The 21,993-nt window shown below is 51.1% G+C and overlaps 9 protein-coding genes across 9 annotated transcripts; 3 read left to right on the top strand and 6 right to left on the bottom strand.

The window, feature by feature from the left end:
• Positions 1 to 1,160: 1,160 nt before the first annotated feature.
• Positions 1,161 to 2,708, bottom strand: DQ04_01311080 (hypothetical protein; the record flags this gene model as incomplete). The annotated part of the gene is made up of 1 exon (XM_009310547.1): positions 1,161 to 2,708. The coding sequence occupies one exon, from the start codon at positions 2,706 to 2,708 to the stop codon at positions 1,161 to 1,163; it is 1,548 nt and encodes a 515-aa protein (XP_009308822.1).
• Positions 2,709 to 3,127: 419 nt separating this feature from the next.
• DQ04_01311070 (hypothetical protein) lies at positions 3,128 to 4,366 on the bottom strand (the record flags this gene model as incomplete). The annotated part of the gene is made up of 1 exon (XM_009310546.1): positions 3,128 to 4,366. One exon carries the CDS (start codon positions 4,364 to 4,366, stop codon positions 3,128 to 3,130), a length of 1,239 nt encoding a protein of 412 aa, XP_009308821.1.
• Positions 4,367 to 4,809: 443 nt separating this feature from the next.
• Positions 4,810 to 6,522, bottom strand: DQ04_01311060 (hypothetical protein; the record flags this gene model as incomplete). The annotated part of the gene is made up of 1 exon (XM_009310545.1): positions 4,810 to 6,522. The coding sequence occupies one exon, from the start codon at positions 6,520 to 6,522 to the stop codon at positions 4,810 to 4,812; it is 1,713 nt and encodes a 570-aa protein (XP_009308820.1).
• Positions 6,523 to 6,744: 222 nt separating this feature from the next.
• Positions 6,745 to 7,695, bottom strand: DQ04_01311050 (TPA: leucine rich repeat containing 45; the record flags this gene model as incomplete). The annotated part of the gene is made up of 1 exon (XM_009310544.1): positions 6,745 to 7,695. The coding sequence occupies one exon, from the start codon at positions 7,693 to 7,695 to the stop codon at positions 6,745 to 6,747; it is 951 nt and encodes a 316-aa protein (XP_009308819.1).
• Positions 7,696 to 8,235: 540 nt separating this feature from the next.
• On the bottom strand, positions 8,236 to 10,014 carry DQ04_01311040 (hypothetical protein; the record flags this gene model as incomplete). The annotated part of the gene is made up of 1 exon (XM_009310543.1): positions 8,236 to 10,014. The coding sequence occupies one exon, from the start codon at positions 10,012 to 10,014 to the stop codon at positions 8,236 to 8,238; it is 1,779 nt and encodes a 592-aa protein (XP_009308818.1).
• Positions 10,015 to 11,342: 1,328 nt separating this feature from the next.
• DQ04_01311030 (hypothetical protein) lies at positions 11,343 to 11,864 on the bottom strand (the record flags this gene model as incomplete). The annotated part of the gene is made up of 1 exon (XM_009310542.1): positions 11,343 to 11,864. The coding sequence occupies one exon, from the start codon at positions 11,862 to 11,864 to the stop codon at positions 11,343 to 11,345; it is 522 nt and encodes a 173-aa protein (XP_009308817.1).
• Positions 11,865 to 12,885: 1,021 nt separating this feature from the next.
• Positions 12,886 to 16,488, top strand: DQ04_01311020 (putative structural maintenance of chromosome 3 protein; the record flags this gene model as incomplete). The annotated part of the gene is made up of 1 exon (XM_009310541.1): positions 12,886 to 16,488. The coding sequence occupies one exon, from the start codon at positions 12,886 to 12,888 to the stop codon at positions 16,486 to 16,488; it is 3,603 nt and encodes a 1,200-aa protein (XP_009308816.1).
• A 258-nt stretch (positions 16,489 to 16,746) lies between these two features.
• Positions 16,747 to 20,310, top strand: DQ04_01311010 (putative myosin heavy chain; the record flags this gene model as incomplete). Its single annotated transcript, XM_009310540.1, has 1 exon — positions 16,747 to 20,310. The coding sequence occupies one exon, from the start codon at positions 16,747 to 16,749 to the stop codon at positions 20,308 to 20,310; it is 3,564 nt and encodes a 1,187-aa protein (XP_009308815.1).
• A 427-nt stretch (positions 20,311 to 20,737) lies between these two features.
• On the top strand, positions 20,738 to 21,760 carry DQ04_01311000 (putative queuine tRNA-ribosyltransferase; the record flags this gene model as incomplete). Its single annotated transcript, XM_009310539.1, has 1 exon — positions 20,738 to 21,760. The coding sequence occupies one exon, from the start codon at positions 20,738 to 20,740 to the stop codon at positions 21,758 to 21,760; it is 1,023 nt and encodes a 340-aa protein (XP_009308814.1).
• Positions 21,761 to 21,993: the final 233 nt, after the last annotated feature.

Raw genomic sequence — 21,993 nt, 5'->3', positions numbered from 1 at the left:
GAGAGAGAGAAATGGGAGAAGTGGCATACATCCGCGCAGCATAACGGCACCACAAGTCTAAGTTGTTTTCTTATTTTTCTTTGTCTCCCTTGTTGTTGTTGTTGTTGTTGTTTTTCTTTCTTACTTTCCTTGGAGAGGGGGGGGGAGGTTATAACGACTTTCGCCTTTGTGCATCTTCGCCGCACCAGCAGCACCATTGGGGGAGTAATAAACAACGGCGCGCCACGCAATGCGCCCCGCAGCACACACACACAAAGAGAGAGACGGCACTGCCGCAGCAAAAAAAAACAAGAAAAAAATTGGGGCGCAGCACACACACACACACACACACACACACAGAGAGACGAAAAAAGGCCGCAGCACACGGGGGTAAATGAATCGCACAAGGAATGAATAAGAAAACACGGAGGCGTAGGGTAAACCATTGAAGTGTGCCGATGGTGAGTAACGCTCCTCGGCCCGACAATACACACACACACACACACACACACGTGGAGGAGAATCGGTGCAGAAAGAGAAAAATCGTCCACGCGATGTGATTGCGGCAAAGGAATCTAAGCACAGAAAAAAAAAGGCATGGGTCAACCCGCAACGCCGTCAGTCACCAACTACCCGTCGAGTAGATATAAAGCGCGAAGGAGGGGCACCAACCAGTAAACCAGAACTGGCGCCTCATTTTACGCACTCTCTGCGTCTCTCCATCCTCTGCGTTCTCGACTCACCAATCTGCAGCAAGAGCATCTGTCCCGATTGTCTTTCTCACACTCCATGTGGAAATAGAGTCTCACACCTGATGCTGATGCAGGATGTACCTTCAGTTTGTTGTGTACCCCCCCACACAACTTTATGTTCTACTCCTGCACCAATGCCGCACTCACACACACACACACACACACACACACACAGACACTCACACACCTCTACTCTTAGTTAAAGCGTATACGCACTTACACTTGGAGAGAGAGAAGCACAGAAAACAGTAATCCTTATCTATACGCAAATAGTGGACACTTTTTTTTTTCCTTTTTTCTTTCGCCGTTGTCTTTGCTCTACCAGGGAAGTCGGCTGATGAGTTCTGCAAGATTTAACTAGCCGCGTTGTCGAGTAGAAGGCTTGTTGGTGGGGGGGCAGAAGCAATATACAGGCGGCTATTGCCCCTCCTACTGCTCTCGTGGGTCTTGATTCTGCAGTGGCAGAACAATGGGGAGATTTGCTGGAAGTGGCTCATCCACCTCGTAAACAATCAAATACGGATTCCATTGCAGTACGTCCTTCACGGTGGTATTGTACTGCAGAGCAATAGAGTTGAGCGTGTCGTACTCATCACCACCCTCAAGAGAAATGGAAGGCTCACATACTCCAATGGGCGATGCCTCACAATTATTGCAAAGGTTATCTTCCAGATTGCTATCTTCAACTGTCATCGACTTTCCTATTTTGTCTGGTGTTGGTGTCTCTGGCTCCACTGAACTCCTCTTTTCGCCCAAACGCTTACCGCTGGACATCAACTGCTTCGTATCCGGCGAGACGTACCGTGTCGGCGTAGGAGTTGAGAGATAAGAGGAAGATTCGGTCGTGAAAGAATTATCACCGTCGGCCGCACTAATCCGGTTAGTCGGTGATACCGACGTCTTGTTATTTGGCTCAGCCGCCGTAGTGGCAGGCCTTGCAACAGGCGGCTTAGCAACCCGCGAACCTGATAGAAGAGACGTCGGAACGACTGATGATGCAGCGGAGTTGGTGTTGTTCGCGGTGTTGGTAACCCTCAGCGTGTTACCGGGCGTCCGTGTGGCTGCTGCCGCTGCTTCTGGTGGTGGTGCATTGTCGATGGGGTTAGGGCCTTTCTTCGGAGTGGGGGAGTAAAAGTGCAACTCATCCCTTGCACCATTGCTGCAAACCGTGTCGTCCTGTGACGGGCAACGGCGGCTTGGCGACGGCGAGGGCAGCAGCAGGAGCAGGCCCCTCGCTGTGTCGGCGCATTCAGCGACCGGCTCGCGGCGCTGGTTGCTTTTTTCGCGGCTCGACAGCATTCCCTCCATGTAAAGAAGGCGCCGGCGTGCCTCCTGCACGTTCGGCAGCGGCGCCAGCGGCAACGGACTATCGACTGACACCATGTCTTCTAACTGCAGCGGCCGCTCGGTAACGGGAGTACTGGGAATTGCTTTTCTACAAGGCGTGTCATAAGGGGTCAACTGGTTTATGGGAAGCTTCATTTTGATGAATGTATTCGGCGGCAGCACGTCACTGTCTCCAAAGACAGACAACTGCGGGTTATATTGCCGTATATCATCCATAGAAACGTCGTGCAGCTTGGCAATACTGCTGAGCGTCTCGCCGTAGCATTGATCCTTACCGCCGCCAGCATTCCTTCGCTGGCACGCGGCATCGGTAGCAGCATCCTTCCTTCTATTGTCACTGCCCGCAATAGCAGCAGCAGCAGCAGAAGTTCCACTTGTAGACGTCAGAGTCTCCGCCTGCTTTTCCCTCCCTTGCACAGAGAAGGAAAGCGGTGGGCTGGCAGCAGCAGCTGTGTCTCCCTCAGACAGAGCATGGCAGGACTGCCGCTCCACCACACTGCGGGCAATAGCCGTTGTATTGGCCAGAGCCAGCTGCAGGCTTGAGGCGTCCTCCTGTGTGAGCGTACGATTCGGATCCAGATTCCCCAGTGCATACACCAGCTGTTCTATTTGGTACTGCAGACTATCCATTCCTTCCCACTCACTGCTGTGTCCTCCCCTCTCGCTCTTCTTTTTTTTCTTTCCTCTCTCTTTCTATCTATAGATATTTTTCCCTTGTCTCGGCGTTGCTGATGCCGCGCCACACAAATAGACACGCACACACACAGAGATCAATACACCTTTGTGAATGAAGAGAAAGTAAGAAAACAACTACAGATGACTGTAAAACCGTTGCACAGCCGGGATAGTGCATGAACGGTGAGCATCGCATTAACAGCACATTGCAAGAACAATGTGAGGAAGAGACCCGCACAAACAAAACGGAAAAGAAGGGTAGTAAAAATTAAAGAACTTGAAAACTAAGAAAGCAGGCCACGAGTAGGAAGACGGCGTATGTGAGTGTGAAGAGACAAGCGCCACGGCTCACGCACGTCCTCTGCAGAGGGACCTTACTCCTCTGCAAGGAGCGACTCGAGCAGCGGCAGCACGAGCGGCAGCGTCAGCACCACCGGCGTCGCGGCGTACTTCGGCCCGAGTGCAGAAGAAAGGCCCGAGTGGGCGCCGAATAGCCGCACCGTCTGCGTCAGTCGCAGCTGCAGGTCCGTCACAGTCGCCAAGACACTCTCCTGCACCTCGGCGCCCCGCCGAAGCCAATGTGAAGCCTGCGCACTGAAGAAGGCGTCCGGCTGGTGGATGCTGTCACTACTCGGGCGCCCATCAGCTGCGGGCACATCAGCGACGTCTCGTACGGCCTCAGCTTCGTTGGCCTCGCGAAGAATGCGCTCAGCACGACGCAGCAACTCCTCGACACCATCGCGAGGCACACGCGAAGTCGCGGTCGTTGCGGTTGCCGCACTTCCCCCAGATAGCAGAGAGATATCCTTCGCACCGAGTGACAGCCGAGGGGAAACCAGCGGGGCGGCAACACCTTTCAACGACTCGTGGGCAATACTTCCGCCGTCCAGTGCCACGCTGTTGTTGCTGCCGCCTGCCCCCGTAACATCTTTCGCAGCAGCACTGTTGTTGACAGAGGAAAGAGCAGCAATATCCATACTGACATCACTCGCCTCACACGTCGTGGAGTTCTGCTGCTCCTTTGCATCAGCGACAGCAGCAACGGAGGTGATGTTGGTGTTGGCGCTCACCACGGCATCAGTTGAGTGCGCCATTGTCAAGTCAAAGTCAAGCTCGTCCTTTGTTGTCGTGCTTCCAACAGCGGCAGTAGCCGTGGCGGCATCGTCGGGAAGGAGAAAGTCAAACGAGGGCGTTACACCACGATTTTCACCACAGGTGTCGCCGTCGCGTGTGGTGTCGCACATCTCAATACCGCTTGACGGCCACTCACCGTTGTCGCAGATGTTGTCGAAGCAGAAACCATCAAACGCCGAGGACGGCATCGCGTCGTCGCCGTCCCCTGGCGGAAGGTTGTTGAAGAAGAAATCCCCAAAGGACACCTCACCATCGCCGCCTGTGGCATGCTGCCCATCAGGTACATTGCCCGCTACCTCTGCCTGTGGACGCCGCAGCGCATTGTGTGGCTCTGACACAGTGTCGTGGCAGATGTGATTCCCACCAACAGGATCGTGCGCGTCCGTCGCGTCAGACCCGTGCGGTAACGTTGTGTTCGCCGTGTGATGATGATACTGTTCTTGTTGTTGTTGTTGTGGCGGCGGTGGTGGTGCCGACATGATAGTGGGGCACTCGGGTGAACAACAACGAAACTTCATATGCAAATGGCAAAGAAAAATAAGGCAACGCTGAGATGGCCGCTGAGCATTTTGCGCATGCCCAAGCACAGACAACAAGTACCCAAACGTCACGGCAGCACGGCAATTCCCAGACAAGCAATCACGCTGAGAGAGAATTAGACCACACACACACATATGGCAGATGCGCTCGGAAAACAAAAACCCTCGCACGTAACCTCCCCAGGTAGAGTTCGGCCCACTGCGCTGAAAGGGTATGAAATATACAGCGAGAGGGAAGGAGGAAGACTCCTCACACTCGACAATATCTAATCCAATAGAAAGGACAACCGAGCACCTCTAGCGCACACGCTCGCCTCTCTGGAACTAGCCACCTAGCAGCCACGGAATACAGACAACCAGAAGAGCAAATGAGGAACACGTTCCTAAAAAGACGGCGTTTTGGCAGCCCGCTGAGCCTGTCTCTGCAACTTTGCCACAGCTTCTAAGAGTTGATCATGCTTGCGGATGTCCTCGTCAAGACGGTCTCGCTTCGCCTGTTCCGCACCGAGAGCAAAACCAAAGCCCGCCGAATTAAAAGAATCCGCAGAACCGGCAACGGCGGTAGGAGGAGTATTTGGTGCGGGTTCGCGGTCAAACGGCTGCTTGAATAATGGCATGGGCGACGTCACGTAGGCGTTGGTGTTCGCCTGCGTCTCACCCTCTGTGTAGTAAAAGTGGCCTTTCGAAGTCCCGCATTGGGGAGGCTGCGGGGCGACGAACGATGCCACAGGAGTCCACGGTGCCTCCCGCAGGTGATACCCTGGAAGCATGGACGTGGCTCTACTATTTGTGTAGGCGCTTCCCACTCGTACGCGTTGCGTCGGCTCAAAATTCTTTGTTGACTGAATCCCGTCATTATTGTCATCACCTTCCCATTCCGTGTCTGTCTGTGTTCCAACAGATTTCCAGAAGCACGTCGTTGTCTGTGACGCTGTCGTTGCAGTCGATGGCCCCACCTGTATGGCCATTGAGCGGTTACCTACAGTGGCGTGGACATGCGGTGGTACAGTGTAACTCTCCGTTGGGCTAAGAGAGGTACCTCCTCCCCCACATTGCAGCCGCTGCCGTTGCTGATGCTGATGCTGCTGCTGGTGGTGGTGGTGGTGGTGGTGTAACTGCTGCTCCACTCCGCTGTACTTTCCACTCGTCACGCTATTGTGGTGACTTGCAAGCGGCACACGAGCCCTCTGTGCTGGTGCATCTGTCTCCCTCATAGACGTCATCGCGCTGTCCAGCAGCACGAAGGAGGCATCCGTGTGGTTGAGGCCCTCTGTCAGGTATGCCCTGCCGATGTCGCCCGCGTCGCCCGCTGCTGCTGGTAAGTCTTGTGCCAGGGTACGGCATCGTAGCGGTGCGGGCTCCTCTACTAAGCGCAAGTACCGCTGCCGCCATGCAGCAGCCTCTTCTTCGAGTGTTTTCGTCCTCGCCTCCAGCTGCATCCGGTCCTTCGCCTCCTGGTCAAGTTTGTGCTGCAGGCGATCCCGTTCGTGCCGGTGCTGCAGCTCGTCCTGTTCCTCATGAATTTGAAAGACAAGCTGCTGCACCTCAGCGAGCTGCAGGTCACGCTCCCTGAGAGCCTTTTCGTGCACGCGCTTCAACTTGGCGTATTTCCGCTTCCAGTAAAGCTCGCTCGACGAAGAAGCATGGCCATCTGCCGCTCCCACAGGCGCAGCGGACGGCTCGTCGGTTTTCGTCGTGAAAGGGCGCAACGGCGACGGCAGAGCACCGTTCGAGTCGGGCGGTGGCATCGGCCGCGTCGTCAGCTTTGGCGGTGACAACAGCCGGTCTATAAAACTTGACTTTTCTATACAATTATTGCTGTTGTTGACATAAGCGCCTGTGCGACCCGCCTCTAGCGATTTGTCGTCATCACACCGCTGCTGTTGCACGACCGTTGCGAGGTCCTCCTCGATCTTTCGTTTTGAAACGGCGTCTTGAAAGGAAGTGTTTTCGCGCTGCACCAATTCCACGCGCTGGCGAAGTTGCTGCGCCTCGTACTGAGCCTCCGCCAGCTGTCTAACCAACTCCGCCACCTTGTTTGGCGGCAGCACAGTGGCCCCATTAGACTGCTGCGGAGAATGGCGCTTCGACCTCATCGATGAGCTGTGAGTGGGCGAAACTAGGGTGGCACGAAAACAATAAAATTGAAAAAATAAGACGAGATACAAATTAAAAAAACGTGTAGCAAAGCCAAGACCCATGCCGCAGTGGCTCTCTTTGACGAGCCCAGGGAGGCAGAAAATGACATGCGGGCGCTAACCAAAGGACAGGCAGACATTAGCAGCAGGGACAGCAGGCTATCCTTTGATCAGCGTCATTTATCCCCTCGGCACATACATCCTTCGGATGATCTCCTTGGTGCGTCGGTTGACAGCTAACTTCGCCTCAATCGCATCGATGATATCTACCGGAAGCGCATTCCCTTTCAGTTCAAGAAACTCCAAAGTATTGTTGAAGAGAAGCGCATCCACAAGTGGGTGAGAGCCATAAATGCAACTGCTTGCTCTCACTGCGGTTGCAGGAGCTGCAATGTCTCGCGAAAACCCAAAAGCGTTGAAGCGCAAATCAATACGCTGCAGAGCACCACCATGGCCAGCGCACACTACCCACTCAGCAATGGCACGCAAACTCACGCCGCAGCCACCACTAATCATGTTGTCACCAAGATGCACCTCCCGCAGCGCAGGGTGATGCTGCAAGGCCCCACAAAGCACCGAGACTCCCTGTGGCCGAGTGCCAAGTTTATTGCACGACAAATCGAGTATGTGTAGATGCTGTGCCGCTGTCACCAAATACGCCAGCGGTGTGGCATCACTGACGCCAACGCCACGCAAGTGAAGAGCACGAAGAGTACCGTTGCAGCGGGAACTTGTGCTTAGCGCATCTGCAAGAACGCGGGTGCCTGCGTCGCCGAGGTAGCACTCACTGAAGTCAAGCCTAGCAAGCGGTAAATAGGCAAGTGCAGAAAGCAGGGCATGCGCCTCGCTAACCACAAGTGGTACGGCAGTGAGCACGTACGCCACTGCAGGTGTACTAGGGGAATGGGATGACAGCTGCCGCTTGTCTGTCTCGAGGGCATCTTGCATTGACACTGCTGCTTGTAAAGCGCGGGAATTCATCTCCATATCAGACTCCTTGCAGTGCAAAGCGTACATGCGAAGGAATAGCTCCAGCCACTGGTTGTTGCTGTTGCTACAGGGAGAGGTGGCGTTGGGAGCGGCCGAAGCGATAAGCGTTTCGTCCGCAGCAGCTGCTATGGGCGCTGACATGACCTCCGTGCTTAACCAGAGTCAGAGTACACGGCACCACGAGACGGGCACAAAGAGAAAGAGAGAGAAACCAGAAACAAAACAAATTGCACTGGAGGAAAATGAAGACCAGTAAGGCGCTACTTGGATGTCATGAGGTTAGGAACAGGTACACTATGCTCCAGGACATCGGCAGCGAAGAGCATCCCAGCCCTTTTTCTACAATAGTTCAGTCTGTTTGTGTGTTGACCGTTGGATCGCCGCTGAAGAATGAGACCCAAGGGGGGGAATTACGTGTGTATACAAATATCAATGCTAATGAGCGTACCATGTCAACTTCTTCTACCTCCCAGGGTAATTCCCCGTGAGCCAAATAGCACCCAAGCGGAAAAAGGAAGCGTCACCCTTGTCAGCCTCTGGGTGGGAAGATGTGCCTCCAAGGCAACACGAAGAATCATGCGAGAAGAAATAGCATGTGAAGCACACCAAGTTACTCTCATCAAAGTCTCAACGACAGAAAGAAGACCACATACGCCCTTAAGTGAATATTCCCATCCACCTCTATCCCTCGTTACCCCTTGAAAGGTAAATCTTCAACTCCGCTTCTGTCGCTTCCAGTGCCAAAAAATGCAACAGGGAAGCAGCATCCAGCGACGCCTGTCGCGCCATTCTCCTGACGGCATCAACCGTAGATAGCGCCGCAGTATCCCTCACCCCAAAGGAGCCCGTCGCTGCATCATAATTGTTACAAACCAACTCTGCCCAGCAGATGGCTCGGAGAACCTCGGAAGTTGTCAAACGAATGCCTGCGCTGCCAGAAGAACAGACGCGGCTGAAATACTTCAGCAGCAGCAGCATTGACGGTGAGGGGCCTCTTGCTCCTAGTCGGCAGTCGTGGGCAATTAATTGCGACGGCATTTGATGCCCTTGAATTGCCACAAACCCCTTTACAAGTTTATCCGCGGCTGTAGCTGCAGCAAGAATGGAGGGATACGTGTCACCGCAACCCCTGACTTTTCTCACTGCTGCCACATAGGAAGCGATGAGCTGCTCAATCCATGACTCACGAGGTTTTGGTCGTGGGTATGATCCGTCTGCCTCTGCCCACGGTGAAAAAGAATACCCCAACGCGGTGTCCACTGCGATCATAAACTCTTCGTCGTGGCCAGTACCAGACGCGACAGCCTCTTCACACAAAAGCCTCCGTAATGTCTGAAAGGATTCCTCTCGTTTGGTGCTTCTGGCAAGTTCAGGCAGAAGGAACGGTGTGAGGGTGAATCCGTACCACAGAAGCAACTCCATATCTGTATAGGAGCCGTAATGCAGCAGGATCTGCTCACCGCTCTTGATCGGCAACAATGTCTCGAAGATGTATGCACGTCGCTTGGCGTCAAACTTCATTGTGGCGTTACTGGTTAACGAATAGTTAAAGTAGTCCACCCATGGCATGAGAGCCCAAACCTCCGCATCATACGCAAAGCCTCGCGTCATCAAAGTATTATAGGCCCAAAGAAACTGGCGCAGGGTAGCTGGAACCAGCGGTCCCTGCCCTTCAGGGCGTGGTAAGGCGTTCAACACTGACAGTACAGATCGGCAAGCGTCGAACTCCACCTTCACATTCTCCTGTTCACGGAGCGTCTTGCTGCGGTGCCGCTCAAAGAATAAAAAAGATTGGAGGTATGCATCCGTCGTGGCACCTTCATTCCATTCCGCGGCCTCGGGCCTGTCTTCATTAGGCTCCTTATTCGGTTCTGGGCACAGCTCAAGGAGATTATCGTATTGAGCTGGTAGCGAAAGCAGCCAAGGTTTCATCCACTTGTGATTGCACACGAGGTCGCTCTTCTCTTCTTTGGTCGTGGTGGTAGGCAACGTGGAAGCAGCATTCACCGCCGCTGGGCCTAAAGGAGGGGTGAAACGACCCTCTTGTGCAGCTGCCAAGAGCAAGAAGCAAACAATACTGTTTGTTGGGGACAAACGCTCTGCCAACTCTCGTTCCATACTCGCTAACGCAGCCTCTGAGGGCTTAGCAATGCTTGGTTGTTTGCCGCCAGAACAGATACCTCGCCCTCGGCATTCATACGAGGCCACGTGGCGGCGCACCTTACTAGGAGTGATCATCGAGTGCCAAGGTATCTCAGCGAGAAGCATTCCTGGTGTCAGTGACTCTGCCGCCATCACGCCATAGCCGCCTCCCATCCGCGCGATGGGACGTACTTGCATAGCAGGATGGAAAAAGGCTCCTTCCTCCTTCAAGAGGCGTTGAAGAAGCGTTGCGGTCGGCATGAAGGTTGTGGAAGCGCTCTCACTCGTACCGTTACTTGTACCGCTATGTGTGATCATTCGTGTCCCTAACTACAACTGTTTGTCTGTGTGTGGGTGTCGGGCGGAGCGACAATGGCAGAAGATGAAAAGCATCAACAAGGTCTCAACATCACATCTATCAGACACGCGTCAGCAGCTACAAGATGATGTTTCCTAGCGGTCACAGATTCGTTGGCCAATCACACCAACGAAAAAGCGTGGTACAAGAGCAAGTGCTTCCTTCTTACAGATGCAAACACACACTGCAATGCGCACTCACCTAGTCCCCAAAGGGTGATGTTACGGACTGCCACCAGAGCACCCGCTCAGCGCGACTTGCAACACCTGAGAGGATTCCAGGCGTTGCACCTGAATAAGGTTCACTTTAAGCGACCTCACCATCTCTGAGCACGGTACACTCGCCTCTTCCGACCTCTCGTTTTCTTCCTGTCCTGCTGCATGCACACCTAACAGTGGAAAATGGGCTCTCATATCCAGGATTCCCCTGAATACACTGTGCCTACTTTGCATCACAACGGCGATCAGCCCCCACAGCACACCTACAGGACACTACCAGGGGACCCTGTGTATTCCTACTAGTGTGGAGGTGCAACCGGAAGACATAGCTGGGGAAGCGGGGCTAACTCAGATACCCTTCCTGTGTGCCACGCTACTGGTGGGCGTGCAGGAGCACCAGGAACTACATCGACGAGATGTTCCGTACGAAGCGGCATGTCTCGGACGAGTCAACAGGTAGACCAGGTAGCCTCGTGACGACGACCTGGATCGCCGTCACAGTGCCTCGGTAGGACCACGATCAGTTTGAGTCGCCTCCTGTGGTACGACAGAAGAATCACTGATTCCTAGGAGCATGATAACTCCTCGCCAGTATTGATTGCCAGAATGGAACCATTGCGGCTTACGGTAGCCATCATCACCTCCAGTAGTGTCAGAGAAGAAGCCAACACCAGACACCTAAAGTGATGTGACAGGGAGTTGAAAAGCTACACATTGTATACCTCATCTACGCGCACCCTGGTTAGGAATAGAACCGCACCATTGCTTTCCACAGAGTCATTTTTCGCCTAATCAGCATGCCCTGGAATGAAACAGATGACCGGCATCATCAAGGTATGCCCAGCTGTCTCTCATGCTTTGCGCTCTCCGACGTATTCATTGTAGCCCTTGCAAATAGTCACTATTAAGCTGGTAGAAGCAAGGAGTCTGAAACAAAACGGTAAAGGTACCACAACACTCCTAGAAGCATCACCCGCACACAAAAATTACCCCACCCCTATTTCCCTCTTCACACAATCACCTTAATAAAACGAGGGTAGTGCATTATCTTTCATTGTTGTCTTACGTCGTCACTGCGGACTGGTTTCACCACCAACGTTGCACAAGAGCAGCACCTGTTCCTTCGTCAAGAACGTTCGCTGACTCCCGTGTAACGTCACGGTGTAAACCGCACCACTGTCTCCCGGTTTCAAGGAGCTGCTGTCACTACGATCATTCGCGTGACTATCTCGCTTCCATTCTGAGCACTGAACCTCTAGGGAGTGAACAGGACCTTGCGATGTGAACACAATAGGTGACCGCAGCGGAAACACTACAGCCTCCTCCTCCTCAACTGTTTTCCCGCCTGCAGATGACGCAAAGGCGTGTGAGGCAATGGTAAAGGTTCTAGTCCCGCTTTTCTCTGCCGTGCCGCAGTGGGCCACCAGAGAGACTGTTACCGGTGCTGAGGCACCAGTTGCAGTCTGACGGGTAAACACGATAGCCCTCACCGTAGTGATATAGGAGAGAGGCTGTGACTTATCACAGGGTTGCAAAGGCATCGTCTCGCCGCCACGGATCGTGACGAAGACCGTTGTCGCAACCTCTGGCATGAGTCTAGACTAGCAGAAGCAAGAACAGCAGAAAGTGAATGTTCAGAGAAATAAAGATAAGAGAAAGACGTGTAGGCACTCCAGTGTCAACAAGAGTCCTCTGTGGATGCATAGTGCAGCGCCTGCCTTCACTATGGGACAATGCCCTTCACACCAACTGAAGCACAGAGTCCCCAAGAGACTTCTTATGGGCAAGTACATTCCTCAGCTATTATGAATGAGTTTTCCAAGACCAACGCAGGCGTTCAAGCACCAAGCAAGCCCCATGAAGTGGTGACAAAACGAAAATCATTCCCTGATGACCTTTGAAGTTGCCGCACTGACAATAAGCGTGCCCCATCAACCAAGGAAGACCAATTTTCTTCACACAAACGGAAGCACACTCTTAACACCGCGGGCGAGAAGCCTCGCCCAACGACGCAACCCAGAACCGCCACAACGCCCCCAGGGCGCTCGAAAAACCACCCGCGGCCCACCAAAAGCGTTCACCCCCCACCCCAGGGCACAAAATGAGAAGAACAACACCAAAGAGAAGAGCCAGGCGGTTCCGCACCCCGCCGCCGCCGCGAAGTGATCTAGCACCCGCGTCCCCTGGTGTGTCTGTGGTGGCGGGCGGGGNNNNGGGGGGGGGGGGGGGCAGCCGGCCTTTTTTTTTGCTTTTGCGGGGGTTTCTTCCGTTCCCCGCGGCGGTTTCTTTTTAGGAGTTGCTTCTGCCTTTTTCAATCCTTTGCCTCTTGCGGTGCGCGTGTGTGCCCTCCTGTGGGTTTTTCTTTTGTGGTTTTGGACTGTTGTAAAAAAAAAAAAAAGGAAAAGCGGCCCTCTTGCGCATGGTGGCTTTCTTTTTCTTTGGGAGTTTCAGCACCCGTGAGAAACGGGATTTGTCCCACCTCTCGTAAGGCAATGCCTGACACGAGTGCAATTGCTTCTACCGAGGGCGATCGCCTAAGAACGACAACTCCTGTGTGACAAGGGCTTCTTCACTTTCTTCTTTTTTTCTCTTCTCCAATTTAAGTATAGTGCAATGCACATTAAGAACATTCTGATTTCGGGGTTTCGCTCGTACCGAGAACAGTCATTTAACGTTGATCTTTCACCGAAAAACAATGTTATTGTAGGGAAAAATGGTTCGGGCAAATCGAATTTCTTTGCAGCAATTCAATTTGTTCTAAGTGATAAGTACGGTACATTGACAGCTGAAGAGCGCAAAGAACTTTTCCATGTCGGCTCTGGAAGGCCTGCCTTGTCCATTTTTGTGGAGATTATCTTTGACAACTCGGATGGCCGTCTTATCATTCCAGGAAGAGCGGAAGAAAAGGAGGTACGGATACGGCGCACGGTTGGACTAAAGCAAGATGAGTTTCGCGTGAATGACCGTAGGTTTACCGCCACGGAAGTGAGGCAGCTGTTGGAGAGTGCAGGGTTTTCTGCAAGCAACCCTTACTACGTCGTGGAGCAAGGTAAGATTGTGAGCCTAGCCAACATGAGTGACGAAGAGAGATGTCAACTTATTAAGGATGTTGCTGGCACCAAGGTCTATGAATCACGGCGCAAAGAAAGTGAAGAAATCTTGGAAGAAACCTCTGGAAAGTACCAAAAAATTGAAGAATCCATCACTCAATTAGAGGAAAGATTGACAGAGCTTGAAACTGAAACCGCAGAGTTAAAGTCCTTTCAAGAGATTGAGAAGGAACGCAAGTGCATTGAATACTGTATCTTTACGTTGGAGTTGTCTAATGCAAAGGAATGTCTACAGAGGCTTGATGCGAAGAGAAATGAGTTTATTTCTTCCCTCAACAAGGATAAAGATGCTGATCTTAGCATGAAAAGCAGCATTGAGGCAACAGAGACACAGATACGCAACTGTGCAAAGCGTATTGCACAGATGGAAACAGAGATGAAGGTATTGGAGAAGGAAAGAATTGGATTGACCAGCAAGAAGGCTATTGCCCAGCTGGATGCGGCTGATGTGACCAATGCAATCAGCCGAAACGAAAAAGAGGGTAAAGCACTCCAAAAAGAAGCAGAGCAGCTGGTGAGTAATACAGAGAAGGCGAAGAAGGACCTGGAAGCGAAGCGTGTCAACTTGTTTGAACAACAGAAAAACGTAGAGACAAGGAGCGGTAGTTTGACAAGTATGGAGGCGAAGTTAGAAAGTCTTTTAGCCAAACGCGGTCGACGTAAACTGTTTAAGAACAAAGAAGAACGTGACAAGTGGCTTTCAGAGGAAATGGAGCGGAACAGAACTATTATAGACACCCATAGAAAAGAAATTGCTCATTTGGAGAAAAATATAGATGAAGTTAACTCCCAGATTCGTGACGAAGAGAGGCAACAGAAGGAAAAAGAGACGGTTTCAAAAACCGTTGAATCACGGCTAGCAGAGCATGAAGCTCAAAGAGGAAAGACGGTTTCTCTAAGGAATACACTCAATATGGAGCGGAGGAATTTGTGGCAAAAAGTCAACGAACAGGAGAATGTCGTTCAGAGGCTTCAAGATGAGCATAATCGCACACGACAACAGCTTGAACGTTCTGTCCGTCATGATATTCGTCAGGGATTACAGTCCTTAAAAGAAGTTTTGCACGAAGTGGGGGATGAGCGGTTACGCAAAGCCGTCCATGGACAGTTGATTGAGCTCATTGAGGTCGCCAAGGGGTATGAGACAGCTGTTGAAGTGACAACAGGTAATGCGCTCTTCAACGTTGTTGTTGATTCCTTTGAGGTTAGTGCTGTCCTCCTCGAGCAAATCAATATGAGGAAGAAGCCTGGGCGCATATCCTTCTTTCCACTGGATACGTGCAGAAGTGAGGCAATGCGATTTGATGGGAAAGAGGGGTGTACCTCCCTCATGGATCATGTTTCATGCAATGCCATGTTTAAGGGTGTGGTGGCTGAGGTCTTGGGAAGGACGGCCGTTGTGTCATCCATCGAGAACGGCGCGAAGGTTGTGAAACAATACAACTGCGATGCTGTGACATTGGAAGGTGATCAGCTTAGCCGCAAGGGAGGCATCACAGGAGGGTACTTGGAGTCCCGTAACATGAAATTGGTCTCCTTCAAAAATGAAAAGATGATTTCTGCAAAACTCTTGCAAGAACGAGCGACACTTGACATGCTTTGCCAAGAAGTGGCTGTGGTCGAACAGAAGATAACAAACGTTATGAATGAAATTGAGTCCTTGAGGGGCGAATTTGCTGTGGCAGAAAATAAGGCTGATGCAGATCTTCAAGACGCTCGCCTTCACGACGAACGAAAGGCACGTCTCGAAAAGCAGAAGGAACAATTCCTGGTGACTCGCAAGGCCTTGGAAAAGAGCATGACTGATGCGAATAGTGCCTTGTCGGTTTTACAACAAGAAATCAAGAACGAGTTCTCTTCTACATGGAAACAGAGTGAGGAGAAGGAATTGGAGTCTCTCATGGTCGAAGTGGATAAGTCTCGCCAAGAGCTCTCGTCAGTTCAATTACGTACCGTACAAATGGCCACAGAAGTGCAACTACTGGAGGATACTCTTCAGAACATGAATCGGAGGATGAATATTGTGCGTGATCGCATACGTGAGCTTGGTTGGTTCCATACCAACAGGCAGTCCGTGGAGAAGGAGCAAGGTAACGTGGACGAGGAACTCTCTCAGGTTTCCAAACGGATGGATATTATTCGACGCGCGATGGACGAGGCTTCGAGGGAAAAGCTCGCCCACGAGGAGAAGCTTGAGCTTTTAAAGAACAAGAAGATCGCATCCTCGAGATCTGTACAAGAACACAATGAAGATGAGGAAAGAGCTCAAATGCAGCGTACCCTCCTTGTACAGCGACGTAACGACGCTATGGAGAAGATACGACGTTTGGGTGTTGTTCCGAAGGGTGCCGAAACTTACTCCGGAAAGTCGCTGGGCATACTGATGCATCATCTAAAGGAAAACAATGAAAATCTGAAAAAATATGCACACGTAAACCGGAAAGCACTTGATCAGTACTCGTCCCTAATGGAGACGAAGAACGACCTGGTTGGCCAGAGAGACAACCTACAGAACGAATTGAAGAGCATCCACGAGCTGATGGAGCACCTTGATCGAAAGAAGGATGAGGCTGTAGAGCGTACATACAAACAGATACAATATCAGTTTGAAGAGGTCTTCAAGGAACTCGTCGCAGCAGAGGATTGCCGTGGTGAACTGCAGCTTGTCCATTCCTCCGCGAAGAAAGATGTAGGCGAGGACCCGTACATTGCCACTCGCATTCGCGTGACGTTTGGTCTTGGGACACCCGTAACAGACCTTGCTCAGTTGAGTGGAGGACAAAAGTCACTTGTTGCACTGGCACTGATTTTTGCTATTCAACGTTGTGANCCTGCGCCGTTTTACCTCTTTGATGAGATTGATGCTGCACTGGATGCAGAATACCGCTCCTCAGTTGCGAAGCTGCTTCGTAAAGAGTCTGAAAACTGTCAGTTTATTACTGCCACATTCAAGAATGAGATGCTTGAGGCCGCCGATAATGTCCTTGGTGTATTCTTTCACAACAAGGTAAGCCGCATTCAGTCAATATCGCTGGACGAAGGTGTAAAGCTGCTGAAACAGGCAGCACTTGAAGAACGAAAACGAGCACGCGAAGTTGAGGAGTAAAATATGTCAGAGGGTCTTTTTGTTATTATTATTCATAGATGACAGAAGTATAACAGATCATAGAAGAAAGTATTTGTGGAGGTCATTGTTTCATTTGTTGGGAGTCAAATTAGCCGAAACTTGGATTTGCTTTTTTTGTTTGTTGTGGTTGTTATTGTTTTGTTTGTTTTATTGCTTTGATGATTTCGGATACTGTTTGCCCTTGTACGTCTATTGCTTTTTCCTTCTGCTTAGGGGAAGAAAAGAAAAAGAAATAAAATGAGCGCCTTAGGGGCGGGCGACCATGTTTTCTTCCGCCACCCAGAGCACTCTTGGGTGTACGGCGTTATAGAGCGCATTGCAAAGGAAGGTATTGTCTGCGTCACAATGGATCAAGCAAGGAAGGATGTCACTCCAAATGAAACCGTTATCGTCAAGAGACCTGAGGATGTTGAGCTGTTGCAGGCTGACGCCCTGAATGATACCCCTGATGACTTGCTTAGTCTGACTGTTCTTCACGAGGCGACACTACTCAGGTGCCTCTACATTCGTTACATGTCGGATTTGGTTTACACGAATATTGGTGCCATTGTGGTGGCCTTGAATCCCTTTACCTTTTCTATTCCACGGTACCAGGATGGTGAAATGAAAAAATACCTCTCTGCTGGACGTGATTTGACCAGCGCCACGTTGCCTTCGAATTTGGTGCCGCACTCATGGACTCAAGCACATGTCACGTACTATGAAATGGTGGACAGTGCGAGTAACCAGTGCATTATTGTTTCTGGTGAATCTGGGGCGGGAAAAACTGAGGCAACAAAGATAGTGTTGCAATACCTAGGCATCGTCTCATCGTTGTCTGGGAGTGGAGAGGAACGAAAAACTGCACTAAGTGTTGGCGAAAGATTAGTTGCTTGCTCACCTGTATTAGAGTGTTTTGGCAATGCAAAAACAGTTCGTAACGACAATAGTTCGCGTTTTGGAAAATTTATGAAGGTGAAGTTCAACGCTAATCACCTTGTTGTTGGCGCTGAAACAGTTAAATATCTTTTGGAAAAAAGCCGTATAGTCTCTGCCGCAAAAGGAGAGCGTGTGTACCACTCATTTTACCTTCTGGCTCGTTCTCGAAAGAGTATGGCACGAACACTTGGTCTTGAGAATGAGAATCGGTACGTGTCGCTCTGCTCTGGAGAAACGGCCAACAGCACGGAGTACAGTTCAGAAAATGACTTTGATGATGTTTGTCGTGCGATGCAAAAAGTGGGAATGAAAGAGGCGGAGATCACATCGGTCTGGCGTGTACCTGCCGCCGTTATGACATTACTTAATGTTCGTTTCCTCCCAGGAGAGGATAGCTGCTCCATTGACCCAGGAACGATGAATTACCTCAAGAAGGCTGTTCAACTTCTTGATATTAACGAGAGTGAACTGATTCATGAGTTTCTCACGAGCACCCGCGTTCTTCCCGGTAATCAGTTCGCAGTGAAACCGAATGACATTGTTACAGCTGTGGATGTTCGTGACGCTATGTGCAAACACTTGTACGATGGTGTGTTTGGGTGGCTTGTAGATCGATGCAACGATTTATGTAATGTGGAGAGTGATGGCAATTGGATTGGTCTTTTAGATATCTTTGGGTTTGAAGACTTTGAGGTGAATTCCTTCGAGCAACTTTGCATCAACTTGACGAACGAGCACCTCCAGTACCACTACAACTTGCACATATTTAAGCGAGATATGGACGAATGCAGGAAGGAAGGTGTGGACATGACGGAAGTTGTTTTCCCGGATAATACAGGATGCTTGAAGATGCTTACCGCACAAGGTGGTATTTTCCCTCTACTTGATGAGTGTTGCTGGCTCGGTGGGGGTACAGATCTTGGATTTTTGGAAAAGGTGGCCATGACGCATGAGAGCAATCCGTTTTTCAAAAAGGAACGTGTATCGCGCGACACGTTTTGCGTTCGGCATTATGCAGGGGATGTTACATACAATGTGGTAGGTTGGATTGAGAAGAACCGTAACACACTCAAGGATACAATCAAAACTATTGTGCGGGGGAGCGGCGATAGCATTATTGCACGCTGCCTTCCAGCACCTATTCCACTTTCGGAGCGGAGCAAGGGAGGGAAGGAGTTCACTGTTAGTGGATTTTTTCGCAATCAGTTAACAGCCCTCATTGACCTTATCAACAGCACCAACCCGCACTGGATTCGATGCATCAAACCGCACCCTATGAAAAAACCAAGGATGTTCCACGGTAGGCAAACCATGAATCAGCTGGAGTCAAGTGGTGTTCTGGGCACAGTGAAGATACGGAAAGCGGGGTATCCGGTACGTATTCCCAGGGATGCCTTTTGTCGCAGGTATCGGATGTGCACCTCCTTAACAGGTGCTGTTGAAAAGACAATTATCGAGGATGTGCTCAAAGGAGCCAAAGTGCAGGTGCCGGCACAGGTTCAGATTGGCCATACAAAAGTCTTTCTTAAAGCGGAGGCCCACAACGCTCTTGAAAGGTTCAGGAACCAGTACTTGATCGAGACATCTATGACGTTGCAACGGATTGGCCGGGGATGCTTGGAACGGCATAAACTTTTTGTTGCACTTGTTATGCTGCATAAAGCTGAACTCCTTCGTAGGAAGTGGATGAAGACGCTAGAAGATATGTATGCCAACGAGGCGCAATTGCGGCAGTCACGTGAACGTGAGGAAGAAGACTCGTGGGTATCTCTGGTGCAACTGGAGGAAGAACGAAGACAGTACCGAGCCGCCATCGAGACAGCGGAGCGTGAACGCAAGCGAGCCGAGAAGGAGAAGCGTAAGCGGGAAGAAGAGGAGGAGCACCGACGCCTCGAGGAGGAGCGACGATTGATGGAGTTGCGCAATAGGGCAGCTATTTGCATTCAACGTCATGTGAGAGGTGAATTGGTGCGAATCAAGGTGTATCGACAATTGTTGGAGGAGCAACGTGCTGCATTAGAGTACGAGCGTGAACTGGCATGCGAGAAAGAGCGAAGAGAAGCGAGGGCCATCGACACTGAGCGGATGGCAGATGAACGGTCATGGACGCAGTGGCTCAACTCGGTTGACCACATCAAGTGGAACAAGCAACAGGATGAAGAGCGTCTGCTGAAGAAGACGCTCCAGAGGGCGCGCATTTTATTTCGTGAGTTGGTGCGAAAGGAGGATATGCTGCGCCTGAGGATTGAAGTGGAGGAAAGTGACGCACGGTTCGTTTTGGTTGCACGCTGTCAGTCGCTCGCCGCACACCTCATGAAGAGTGAAGCAGAGCGGCGGCGACGAGTGGAAAAGCTCCAAGCAAAGCGTACAGAGATTTTGCGTCCACAGCCAGCAGGGATTCGCGCACGGGCCGAGAGAAGCACGGCTTCTGACGCACGTATTCAAAAATCCCTAACGGAATATGCGCTGTCCCGCGCCCGCCTTCACGATGAGATGCCTGAGTGGCGACGCGTTGCGCCCACGCCGGGTCGTCCGTTGCCCAAGCCCGGAAAGGAGGATTCCATCTTTCGTCAGGTGCGGGAAAGTTGGCTGCGACAGCAGCAGTGGGTAAATGACGGGGGTGTGGCACAGACAACAGACCACATCCCAGGGCCGTGTGTGGCTTATAATGATGATGACAGCCAGCTCAACGGACCACATCGCACGATCGAGGCATCACTGAAATCTATTTCACCGCTGCTGCAGTTTCCGATGCAGTCCACGCATCTCACTCTGAGCGGCCACGATAGTGTGAACACGGCCGAACCCTCATGGGTGCCGCGTGAAGCTGATGCGAAGAAGAACAAGAGGATGATTGATTGGGATAAAGTTTTTAGATCGTAGTGTAGGTGTACCTCGCCTTCACAATTCTGGCGTACTGTTTTATTTTTATTTTCATTTTTTTTTTTTCATGTTTGCTGAGGCTGCCAGCCAGGCAAAAAACGAAAAAAAAAACATAAAAAGAAAAGCAACAACCCCTGCGTGCGTGTGTGAGAGTAACTCCATGAACTGTGCCTTTCTGAACGAATATCGTTTTTTTTTTTTTGCGTTTATTCCTGAAAACCAGCTTAGACGCGCCTACGACAAACGTTGATCGCGGGAATGGGGAATAGTTCTTGGTTGTGCGTGTAATACTGTGAGGAGGGAGGGGCGCTTTGCATATTACCATGGTGGGTTGATTTTTTTCTTGTTGTTTCTTTGGTTCGTATTTGTTTCTCTGTGTGCAGGTAGCATTGCGGTTGAAGGGAACTCATTGGCTATCTACTGTAGTATGTCGGCCCATTCTCCTGTGCTTGTAATACCGTGCAGGCGTGGCGGGATTCCTTTCCTAACGCCCGACCAGATACGGGCTATTCTCAACGAGGAGGAGCGAGTGATGAGTGTGTCCATCTTCGACGCGAGTGAGTATGTGCTTCCCTGCAAGAAGGCACAGCAAGGCTTCGCAGAATTCTGCGCCTTGGCAGACTTCACAACCATCCTGACCGTGCAAAGCCCGTTCATTGGTATGCACACCAGCGCTCCTGCAACAGACACGGCTGTGTGTGGTTATCACGAGAAGGGACGTGTCTCTTTCACAGTCGAGAAGTGGAGTGAGATAGTGCTGGCGATTCGCCCAGCGATAGCTATTCCTCTCTATGACGCGATTTCACTGTACGAAACTCAAACAAAGCGAAGACGGACAGCAACGGCTCGTTCCGCCCGATGGTCGAAGGCCTCTTATTCTATTCAAGACCAAAGCGGCTGCAAGTTAATGAAACCGTTGTGCACTGTGGATCAAGGTGACAATGAAGACGCTGAATACGTTTTCATGGATGAGCTTGGCCAAAATGAGACACTCCAGCAGTATTCTTCTTGTGTGAAAGAGGCTGCTGCCAAACGCACTGTCATGAGCACAGCTGCATCTGTCGCGGGTGTATTGATGTGTTTAAAGGCCGGTGTCACTTTTATCGAGTGCGCACTCCCGTGGATGCTCGCGGAAAAGGGGATATGCCTGACTTTCGACATGGTCCCAGCGTCAGCGGAAACCCCATCGCACCATGAGTCACAGATAGATCTTAACGACTATGATTTTGCGGTGGACATTCAACCGTTGGCGAAAGAATGCAGCTGCTACACCTGTACAAGACACACTCGTGCGTATATTCATCACCTTCTTACCGTGCAAGAGATGAACAGCAAGATACTCCTCGCCATACACAACCTAACGCGGTTAGTGCAACTGGTGCGGTTGTACCGAAGGTCGGGCCCGGAGGCTCGTGAGACGCTGCTTAAATGGCTTTTTGCACAGCTGTGAGAGTAATATTTTTTCACATAAGAAAAACAGTTACTGGAAGTTAGCTGCCATCTTCTTCCGTTTGTTGCGGTGCTCCTTTATACGCTTTGTCTCGTTAGCCTATCGGTCGTTTTATCCACCTATCTTTTACGCTCTTCCCTAAACCAGCTCACTCTTCTCACCTGCAGCGTGTGGAATGACAAGAAAACGTCACAGAGATGTGGATGATGAACGCCGTGGGCATTGCAGCGCGT

Source organism: Trypanosoma grayi (genome assembly GCF_000691245.1).
Source record: "Trypanosoma grayi strain ANR4 Tgr_131_V1, whole genome shotgun sequence".
Classification (NCBI taxonomy): Eukaryota; Euglenozoa; class Kinetoplastea; order Trypanosomatida; family Trypanosomatidae; genus Trypanosoma; species Trypanosoma grayi.
Note: the sequence above shows the minus strand (reverse complement) of the source record. Positions and strands in the feature narration are given on the sequence as shown.